The sequence below is a fragment of the Zea mays genome, chromosome 9 (genome assembly GCF_902167145.1).
Source record: "Zea mays cultivar B73 chromosome 9, Zm-B73-REFERENCE-NAM-5.0, whole genome shotgun sequence".
Taxonomy (NCBI): domain Eukaryota; kingdom Viridiplantae; phylum Streptophyta; class Magnoliopsida; order Poales; family Poaceae; genus Zea; species Zea mays.
Window position 1 is genome coordinate 136619704 of NC_050104.1, and position 11625 is coordinate 136631328.

Here is an 11625-nt window from a genome sequence, read left to right on the forward strand (position 1 = left end):
TTGTTCCCCAAATACTATTTTGTTTCGACAAGAAATGTGGACTTATCCTTAAGTGAATGAAATACCTATGTTCATTTTTCTTTTGTGCAAACTGATCTCCTAGAATTGTTATTTTTTCTGATTGCTTTATCTCTTAATTGGCTTAATAATGGATTGATGATATGTCTGCAGGGTCTTCAAATGTGACAGTGTATTTAAAATGTGATTCTGTTGTCTTTGCATATTGTGCACTGTCAAATTGTACTATCTTGGTTTATGTTAGTGCACATTGTGCTTTCAGTAGTTTAAGCTGCATTTTTTTGCGACTTCTCATATATGGTAGCTTCCTTTTTTTTCCCCACACTGGCAAAACTGAATTTCATTGATAGTAACAAAATTAGAGTTTAGTACGTAACATTCAGAATGAAACACAAAACTAAATGGCCCACCCTGATACTGCTCGCCTAGGCAACAGCCATCACGCTGTTACAGCCTACCCAAGAGCAGAATATTCTACCCTAACTGAGCTCAAGGTTGCATGCCGTCGAGTATGATAAGTTATCGAGTGGAGTATGTTTATAGCTTTCTTATTATTAACCATTTTCAAGGTCGTCTTCAAGGTCCAGACCTCCTCCCCGCTCAAGTTCCTCGTCAGCACGTTGCGCGATGTCGTGTTTGGCGCGTTAGAGAGCAGAGGCATCATAAAGGTAGGCAGCATTTATTTTTCTTTTTTTGACAAATTCTGCATATACGATGCTATTTTATCCGTGTACTTTATGCGCATATGAAAATATTTCAACCTTTACAAGCATGATATTTGTCTAAGTCTATATGTACTTTATGCGCAAAGGGATAGTATTTCACGACGCACTTTTTTACTCATGCACAGTTACTAGTGGAAATACAAATTTAGGAGAGTAGGCTGCTGAGGAATCAAGAGAAGCCATAGACATTGGCCTGAGGGATGTAGATCTTGTCTTCATAACAATTGGGATAGGAGGGGATATTGGATCTGGTGCTGCTCTGGTTGTTGCCTAGATATCAAAGGAAGCTGGTTATCATAATGTTGGTGTTTTCACCTATTCATTCAGTTTCAAGGGTCATAAGCACTCTCTACAGGCAAGTATCTGAGACCTTCACTCCTCAATTAGAATTCAAAATGTCATATCTCATTATGTGTCTTTCCTTTTGCTCGATGGAAGCATTAGTTTGTAATTGTAACAATTACACCCAACCACATTTTACTGATTATCATATATAAAATGATAGGTCAAAAATGTAGCATCGCATGTAGTTCATCTCATCATTTTTGTTCCTGCTTTTCTGCATGGTTGATGCCCAAAACAATATATAACTATCTGGTTGTAGTGCCTTGAGGAGGGATGTTTACATTGTGAAACATTTCAAAACATGTGTCGTATTATGAATATTTCCCCCAGTGGGAAACTAGGAATGCATTTCACTGTTATTACTTTTGAATTTCTATCTGCATGTTTGGAAAAGAGGGTAGACACACTTACTGTTATTCCAAATGATAAGTTATTAGATGTTGTCGATGAAAACATGCCCTTGCAAGATGCATTTCAAGGAATATCAGACATCATCACAGTGTGTGGTTTCTCCCCTTTCCGGTTCTAACATATCTATGAATTGTGATCATGTACCTTATGAGTGAACATTATTGATATCAGGCCTCACCAATCTGATTTTGCTTATGTAAAAGTTGCCATGAAAAATCTAGAACTTCCATGCCCGGTGTTGGTATTTCTTCCAACAAAAATTGGGCCCAAGAAGCTGTTGAGTAGGCAATGCTTGCTCCTTTGATTGGATCATCCATAGAGGCAACTACTCTCACGTTGTGTACGATATTACTGGTGGGAAGGACATCACTTTACAGGAAGTGAACAAGAATACAAGATGTCCGAGGTGTGTGTAGGATTCCTTATAAATTCTTTATTGGTTATTGAATGGTGTTTTAAGAGAAGTTAGGAAACGTTGGATATCTCAAATAGAAGAATCCAATAGATAGTTTTGGTTATTGAATGGATTCAGCTTGGGCTCTGCCCATTTCAGACCTGCAAATATACACAGTTGCAAAAGATCTTCTGGGCCTTTGCAGCAACCCAGCCCTAGAAGCGGGTCTAGCTACTTGGGCTCACACATGTCAACAGGGTTTGTCCTGTCCACTAAATTCAGGATAGGTTACATCAAGGCCTTTTTTATTTCTTTTTGTAACCTGGTTTGGTACCACACCGAATAGCTTTGCTTATTAATCATGGTGGACCATCCAATCAACATAATAGATATCTTGAGTGTAATGTACTTGGTATTTTTATAAAAGCTTCCTTTATTGAAAAAAATCTTGAGTATCAGCCATATACCATTTTTTATTTTGCATGATTGCTTGCAGGTGCTGCTTACAACGCCAACCCTCCAACAGATCGGATGAAGGGAATTGCACAAGCTTCAGAAATGGATTATGCAAAGTGTTAATTAAACTGTTGATTTTTGCTGGAGAATACAAGAATTGTAAAGGGATTATGCAAAGTGTTAATTAAATTTGACATTCCACACCTCATCTTTTGTAGCTTACTGACATCAAGATTGACATCAAATGTGTCCCCAAGAAGACAACCTTGATCAAGGCGATGGAGGAAGCTGGTAACGATAGAACTTATGTTGTGGACCTCTTTGGCACCGCCACACTTTATTCATTTTCTATATTATAGATGATTGCCCATAAGAGAATGGTGACACTTATTTGATCTCTTGCTATTCTTTTTTCAGATGTGAAGACCAAGTGGGAGAACAGCTCATGGGGCAAGAAGCTGATTGTCCAGAAGAGGAGAGCATCGCTCACCCAACGTACATAATCGGGCAGATTGTTCTCATCGAGCAGCACACCAGGCTCCTAGGACAGATGAGAGGAGCTTCACACCCTGATAGCAGCAATGGTCGTTGGGCACCCGCATCCATGCTCATCCCCTACATCCTACCAAGGGTTGTGACTACCAGGGGGGCACCCTGATAGCTTCACGCCCTCATATCAGAGTGATCGATTTCCAAGGCAGGATTCAAAACAGCATTCGGTAGTACTGAAATTTGTGGTGTCTATTTGGAGTCTGTTGTGTAGTCCTTATGTATGTGACTGAATTGTATCCTTGGTTATGTGTGTTGTGAGAACTTGCTTATGTATCCCTGGTTATGTGTGATGAATTTATATCCCTGTTGTTTCTATTGCACTTCATTATGTTTGGTTGATCATGATCCTACAGTTTGAGGTCATATTCGTGATTTTGTATCCTTGCCCATTTTTGTTTTCATGAACCTGCACTTTGAGGTCGCATAAAAACCTAGAGTTTGAGGTCACTTAACTAGCTCCACCGCCTTCATTTTGAGGTCACCTTGCAATAACAACAGCAGTTTTGGTTTCACAATTATTTCCACACATGTTCAAACACACAATGACATGAATCTAAACTGAAAACACAAGCAAGTGCAGGTTCTGACAAGTGCAGACATATTCTCACACATTCACTTGCTGAAACTTAAAACACACATGTTCTCACATTAAACTGAAAACACACATTTGCTACAACACATAGGCTATTGTGCGAGAACACACATCTACTACTACACATTCACTTGATGACCCCCAATCAACTTTAGGGACCTGCGAAACAATTATTTTATGTTATGTAAACCATTGCTCTGTGTATGCTAAACCCTGGACACATGAAAGAACTATAATAACATAACCCTAAACCGATAGGTACAAATGTGCTACAAATTAAACAACTAATGGTATGGATCTAACCTCAGTTCCATTAATAGCCGTAGGATATGAAAATCCCAAATTCTGACTTGGAGCAGAGGAATACAAAACAACAACAACATCCATTGCTTCACAATGTGCACCAGCAAGAACATCAGTGCCAATCCCACCCAATCCTCGTCAGTTCTAAAATTGTCTTAAACATCACTTCGCCACCCAATCCTCGTCAGTCCTTGCCACCAATAATATTTTCTCATAACAGTATAACACACATTTTGTATATAAGTTATCGTGGTATTATGTGTCCCCGTTGCAACGCACGGGCACTCACCTAGTAGTCCATGATAAGGACGCACTAGCATGATGACCTCCAGCGGCGGAGTAAGGTCTGGCCTGCCCAGACATGTGCCTGGGCTTCGGCCCACGGCCCAACAGTAGAGGAGGAAAAACAGGTCTGATGGTGAGACGGACAGGTTCCTATAGGGTGTCGCTTCAGCCTAATGATAATGTCTACGCTATGACTTTGAGCTGGCTCTAACAGTGACGATCTCTGTTTAGAGGTGGTAATGAGCTCTAAATTCTACACTATAAAACCTAAGGATTGAACTTAATATCTACTTATTTTTAAATTAAAATTAGTTATGATTATGAGATCAAATGGATTATGAAGAAATATTTAGATACTTATCCATTACCACCCATAACTCTGTCTAGATCCACCCAAGAAAAGGATATCTATGTATGTTGAGTATGATAGATGGAGCTATAAGTGTACATTTGTATTGTGCCTAATAGGTCGGGCCAAAGCACATAGTTATAGGTATGTGCCAGGCCTCGCATGACCTAATCTAATTGTGGGCCTGTGCCAACACGGTCCAATGTAAGTGAGGCCCATAGAAGCCCACTAAATATAAACTCAATAGTTAACTAAGGTATGTCAAAGCTCACAGGACCAACACAACTTGGAGAATCCATAGCTTTAACAAGCCTTCGAGAACCAGTACCTAGATGGGGATAGTGATGATGGTCATTGTATATGTATTTCGTATGGTTGTATAGTACTCAACTAAACATTGAACAAAGAACTGAATATTATTTCTGAGCTAGTTGTACTCTTTTTTCTTTCCGACCAAATGTTTTTAATACGACAGCCATAAAACAACCTAGTTTATTTTAGTCATGTATATTCTATATTTTTTATTTATGTATTACTGTTGTATGTATACGGACCGACCTAGCATACTAAGGCATTATGGGATATTTAGGTTGGTCTGGCACATATAACTAATTGTGGGTCATGTTGTGGGTCGATGGCTCGACCCACGTGCTAGCATGGCATGACCCATAATTGGAGTTGTGCTTTTACGGGCCGTGACTTTGTGGTCCTATCGTGCTAGGTTAGACCGGCAACATGTACAGGTAGGTAGGCTTGCCATCAGGCATTTGTATAAATTGGCAGATTAACACTTAAAACTGTTATGGAGTTTTCAAAAGTAAGGCGCATCTGGTGTAGTGGTATCATAGTACCCTCCCACGGTACTGACCAGGGTTCGATTCCCTGGATGCGCAAAGTTTTTTACTGTTATTTTTACATTTTCCATTTCTTTTTTGCTTTTATTTTAACTTGATCGTTGACGTCCTTTTGATTTCTTAAAGTTTCCCAATTTATTCTTGCTTTTCTTTTCACTTCATCTTATTGACGTCCTTTTGAATTCATACGGACATCTGTAGGAATTTCAGAAAGCTCAAGCGACCCCTAAGCAACCGGAAACGATGCTTAGACGTCTGAATAGTTACAATTGAGTTGCATTATACGCGCACAATATTTTTTAATGACTCGTGAATACGTGATAGCTCTAATTTGTTTACGCCTCTAATAAATAATACTCTTATCATACATGCATTAGCTAATCATCGCCAATCCTTTTGCCATAGTACGTTTGTCCATGTACAGTTGAACGTGTCAACTACTCATTGCTAGCACCGACGACCCCAGCAACTGACCTACCTACGGGCATGCCTATGTGGACCAACAAAAAAAAAAGCGTTCTGTTCTCCCAAACCGGACACTCGTGTGACGACATGATGTATTTTCTGTCCCATTCCTTCTGATTTTAAAATCTCCATATATAGAGTTCATTCAGAATTCGTTGGAAGTTTAATTTCTCTTACTTAAGTTTTGAGAAAAATACATTAGCATATAAAAATTTCCATCAAAAAATATTTTGCGTGAAGAGCTTAATTAATAGACTAGTTTGGTGGCTGGTGTGTAAATGTACGTTGGTGTTTTTTTATCCCTATTGATTTAGCCAAATTAACAAATGATGGAGTTACTAATAAATAGTATTTCCCAAGGTTGAAAATAGTGGGCTATATAGAGCTATAGTCTTTCGGAGGAGGAGGATCTAAAGCTATGATATTTCAATTTTAGACGATATCTCAGCTATAACTGCTATAGCCTGATTTAACTCCGCTAAATGTCATAGATTTAGCGCTTAATAGCGTGCTCTATTACTATTTTTCATGGTGGACCAAAAAAATTAATAAATGTAATAAAGAAGATGAGGAATCATTGATATTAATGAATGTAATGAGATAACTTCGTCACTTTTGATTGTTCCCACATCTCCGCTTTCCAGGTGATCGTCGTTGGCTTTTCTATTTGTGGAAAAAATTCTGGCCATATGTATTCTTTTACGGTGAAGCGCTGCAGCAAGAAGTGAAGGCTGGGTGGTGGCTGACGCTTTGGCTACTGTAATTATTATTAATTGCAATTAATGAAGCACTTGAATCAAAAAATCACACGGGGGGCACATGTGTCAAGAAGCTTGTATTGCTAGTTTGTCTTACAATGCATGGCCAGAACGATCAATTGATACGGATGGAGGGAGTAACTAGTTTCCGGTACGAACCGTGTGTACTACTGTAGGATCATTTTTCAAAGGGATGGCAAAAGCTTTGTCGTAGTTTTTATTAGAGCAAAAAAAAAAGGAACAATTGGATCTATACTATTAAAAGATCCAAACTTTAGATATATACCACGGACCCCACATGTCATTGATTCATGTGGATCTACATGTAAGTGAGATAGTAATGGTATGGATCCAAAGTGGTGATCTTTTAATGGTATGGTTCCAAATTTCCAAAAAAAAAAAACAAGCTCATTGGGAGGATTAATTCCAACATCGGCCCGGCCGAGCTCCGGCCGGCGAACCATGCGTTGTATTGAAAGGGGAAACTGCAAAATCTGTTTTTGTCCAGCAAAGAAAGATTTATAAAATTATGAAAGTATATAAGTACGTATTATTGAACGTGACGTGTCGTTCACGATTCAAGAGTCCAGAGACTGGATGCAAGACATGCAAGCTAGACTGACAGTGTTTGTTGACAGCTGAAACAGGAATGTGTATTCGGATAGTAGAGCGCATTTTGCCCTGCAAGTTGCTTTTGTCATTATCGTCTTGTTTTTTTTTTTTTTGAATTATTGCTGTCCTGTCCTGCGGTGACGCTGAGGATAAGCAAGCATATCTGCAGAAAGAACTTCTGCTTTTGCCTAAATAATACTCCAGCATACAGCAATATAATGGAGCATAAACTATATATGTGCGGTAGTTAATAACGAACAGAAAATAATAATGCATAGTACCAATTAGTAGTAGTAACTTTTTTCGTACATGGTATATGTATATATATTATCAGAAGTTCCACGCTACCTCGCAAGAAAAAAATATACGAAAACACGACCAGTCCATTTCATGCAATGCAGGGCAAGACAAAGGGTCAGGCTTGCGAGGATATGGGCCAAATTAATGCGACCACTCGCCGACCTGTGCATATATATATATATATATATATATATATATATATATATATATATATATATATATATATATATATATATATATATATATATATATATATATATATATATATATATATATATATATATATATATATATATATATATATATATATATATATATATATATATATATACACACACACACACTACAAAACCCCAACAACAGTGTTCGAGTTCACGAGATGTTTGTCAAAATTCCATGCAGCCAAACGTCGCCTCAGAACCCTGCTAACTGTGCCACAGGCTGACGCTGCCGCGCGCAACTCTATCGTCCATACACACACATGGAATATATTGCCACAGTGCGAACACTGTAATCGAATTGGACGTATATATACATTAGTAGACAAAGTGGTTTTAGTCCCGGCCGGTCGGCAATGAGATTTAGCGGGTGTTTGATTTTTAGGAACTAATTTTTAGCTCCTTCATTTTACTCTATTTTAATGTCTAAATTGTTAAATAGAGACAATTTAGAAATTTAAATGAAAAAAATAGAGACTAAAAATTATTCTCTAGAAAACAAACATCCCTTAGTGCGTCCTGGTTGCTCTTTAGTTCTAATAATAAGGACCTGCTCGTTTAGTCTTGGAACCGTTCCGGTTGGAATAGTAGGTTTATTTGTAATATAACATTGGCAAGGTGTAATAGTTTCGGGTTCTCAATCCCAACTAATATAACGAACGGTGGTCCCTAAGTAATAATGGAGGTTCACAACATGAGTACATGTTAATAAGCTTCGGTTGATTCAGAGCCGATCTAAGATGTTCAATATAACAAAATCAAGTTGGAAACTCATTACGCTACGGATGCTAGCTTATTACAACCTTGACGTGTGTCATGGTCCATATCTGAACTCATACCTTTTCTTTTGTATTGAAACATACATACATATATGGAAGAGACATCATGTGGTTGATTATATAATAACTACTGCATGCAATGACCACGATATGCATGATCCACTTAGGGCAGTTCCGGATTGGACGGGGTGTTACACAATTCATAGTTTTCATGGACAATTCCCAAGAGGGAGAACATATAATTAGACCTTATTGGGTTATTTCCATCCCACATGAATTGGGGGAGAAGAAATTAAGAAGGATTTTGACTTGATAGAGATTTAAACACATCTAATCCACTTTAAAAATTCATATGGATTGGTAGTAAAACGAACGAGCCCTTAATAATCGTTAGAAACTATCTTCCCAGCCTATGATTGCTAAAGCAGTTTCTATATAGAGAACAATTTAAATACACACACAAAAAAAGAGAGAGATGAGCTGGGGTAGCGACAAAGTGGCCTGCGCGTATACATCTGTCCTCTCACTCGCACTACAGTACATCACATGCAAACACATTCATATAGTTGCATGCATGCTTTATATCAATAATACCAATTGATAAGTAATAGGTGTCATATTTGGTAACAAAATAATCTAGGATTATAATCATTAGAATATATACATATTAAACTAGATATGTATCCATCATCCTTTGTTTGGAGCTTTTTTCTAGATTAGGCTGGAAGTTCAATAATAGGTTTGGCTGCATTATTTGATTTCTCTTTTCCTCCAACATGTGGAGGTTTTTGATGGTTTTTTTGTACTCCTACGCTGTGTGTGGAATCGCAGAGACGGGAACTTTTGAAGGTTCTATTATCTAAAAATGTATCCATCATCCACTCTCTCTCTCTCTCGGTAATGATAAACGATAATGCGTAGTAATTAAAAATAAATTCAGTAGAATAGCCATGTCAGTACGTCCATCTCTCGCTGGGTCTGTACTTTAGACGCACGTACAGTACCTCCATATATGCCACGTACAGGAGAACTCCAAAAGTCGTCATCTACAATGAAAAAGAGTTAAATAATGAGTTTTTAGTTAAACAAATGAACACTTAATTATGGCTACATATATATAATATAAATTTGTACAGACCACTATGAAATCATTCATACAAGAGTTTGTCTAACAAATTATTTAAGTACCTAATTGGAATTCCCAAACTTATGCCAAATATGTTTAATCAAGTCTAACTGAAGTTGCTTATGAGTAGAATGATTCTGAAGTCTAGCCTTTCTTTATACTGTAGTATTTCTGACATCATATCTTTGGGTAAGCTCCATGAGTGATTATTGTAGCTACCTGTACTACTGTTGATGTGATTGCTTCCTCGTTCAAATCCGTAGGAATCTATTCCATACCCTTTTCATATTCCTCAATTACCATGCCGGCCGGACGACGTAAAATGCAAAAGCGAGATTGCAGAGTATTACAAATTAACGCACATTCAATGCCCTAGCTTTCTTATTATTGTCTGGGGACACACCATGCATGCACGAACGCGGATGAATCATTGACGGCTGCTGCAGCATGTTGAGGAGAACCGGTGGCTCGACAGATAGGAGCATCGTCGTCAGCAACAGGAGCTTAATTGACGAGCAGGGTCGTCACAAACTCAGAAGAAATCAGGACCGGCCGTGGTCATATATACCATAATAGTGGCGTTCACGTGTTGATATAGCACCATTTTAGTTACATGCCTACTATTTGATATGAGAGTGTTTCTGATACGAGAAAGGATATATTTCTACTATTTCTCTTCACTTTTCTTTAACTTAGAGGTTTAGGTTGAGATTACCCTTAAAACGAACTTGATTAGCATAGTATATGCATGTACTAGCAGCTCCAATTTGCATTGGAGTACGTCATGAGACGACTACGAGGTTTACAATCGAGAGGTAGCTAGCCTAGCTACTAACAGAGCTTGTTAGAGTGTAGGGGCAAAAGCGCATGTACATCTCCACTACAGTAAACGCAGAAACGTCCGACGGCCAAAGCCGTCGGACATAAGGAATAAACCGTCGGAAATAGATTATTTCCGACGGTCAAGCCTTATCTCCGACGGCTTTAAGCCGTCGGAGATAACTCGTCGGAAATAGTGCTATGTCCGACGGCAGCCGTCGGACATAAGTTATCTCCGACGGCTGCCTATGCCCGTCGGAGATAACAAATCCCAACCGTTTTACCGGTCGGGATGTGGGTCCCACTGAATTAAGTCCGACGGCTCCCGCTAGGCCGTCGGAGATAAGCATTGCTTATGTCCGACGGTAGTTAATGCCGTCGGAAATAACAAAAGAGTTATGTCCGACGGCTACCATTAAGCCGTCGGACATAACAAATTACAGAATTTACACAAAATTCTGTTTTTTAAAAAATCTGACATTTACAAAACAAAAACAGATTCATGCACATATACAAATTCACATTCACAATCACAAATACACACATTCTAATAAGTATTCACAATCACAAATAGTCTCACATAAATATTAACATTCACAAATTTAACATCAACATATAGGTTCGACGGTTGTTGCAAACTGAAATTGTGTCTCACAAACAAGTGTTGCAAAGTGTTTCATAAAAAAACATCACGACACATCAATCATATCCATCGTCTGGATGGTTCGAGTAGCCACCTCCTCCGGCTGGACTCTGCGTGTTGAAAATGGTGTTCACCCACGAATTTGTTGTGTCGTCCTGACCAGACCCATCTCCAGGTGCGGCAACTGAAGCGGGTGGTGTCTGAAATCCCTATAACACAAGCACATGAAATAGTAACCACTCAGTTGTTCATTTAAACACATAAGACATTTATGAACATGTCACACACGCATATGTGTACATACCATAGGGAATTGTGACGGAGGCGGAGGCGGAGGTGGAGGCGCCAACATTGGCATTGGCAGTGCAAAGTCCGGAGGCGGCATCCCATATGTCGGCATCGGGACGCCCGCTTGTTGGGCTAGTTGCTACAAATTATATACAAGTCATTGTTGAACAAACAAGATACACATCAAGTGTTTTGCAAAATAAGCTACAAAATGTTACTTCAACTTACCGAGAGAAGAGCTTGATTTTGGGCCTGGAGGCTTGCATAATACTCGTCCCTCTTCTTCTGGTACTCGGCTTGTTGTCTCTGGTATTCAGATTGTTGCCTCTGGTA

The 11625-nt window shown here is 38.7% G+C and overlaps 1 protein-coding gene and 1 non-coding gene across 2 annotated transcripts; one reads left to right on the forward strand and one right to left on the reverse strand.

Annotated features, from left to right (window-relative positions):
• Positions 1–5252: 5252 nt before the first annotated feature.
• Positions 5253–5323, forward strand: TRNAG-CCC (transfer RNA glycine (anticodon CCC)). Its single transcript has one exon. It is a non-coding gene; the product is annotated as a tRNA-Gly (tRNA).
• Positions 5324–10938: 5615 nt separating this feature from the next.
• Positions 10939–11425, reverse strand: LOC118473400 (LOB domain-containing protein 13-like). The gene is made up of 2 exons (XM_035962688.1): positions 11309–11425; positions 10939–11213 (listed from the first exon to the last, which is right to left on the reverse strand). The coding sequence occupies exons 1-2, from the start codon at positions 11402–11404 to the stop codon at positions 11061–11063; spliced, it is 249 nt and encodes an 82-aa protein (XP_035818581.1). The 5' UTR covers positions 11405–11425; the 3' UTR covers positions 10939–11060.
• Between the last annotated feature and the right edge of the window lie 200 nt (positions 11426–11625).

Excerpts from the sequence above, each read along its gene's own strand:
- LOC118473400 (XM_035962688.1), bottom strand. The coding sequence starts at position 11,404 with ATGCCGACATATGGGATGCCGCCTCCGGACTTTGCACTGCCAATGCCA. Across the intron at positions 11,214-11,308 it reads CTCCGTCACAATTCCCTATG|GGATTTCAGACACCACCCGC; the intron begins GTATGTACACAT and ends CTTGTGTTATAG.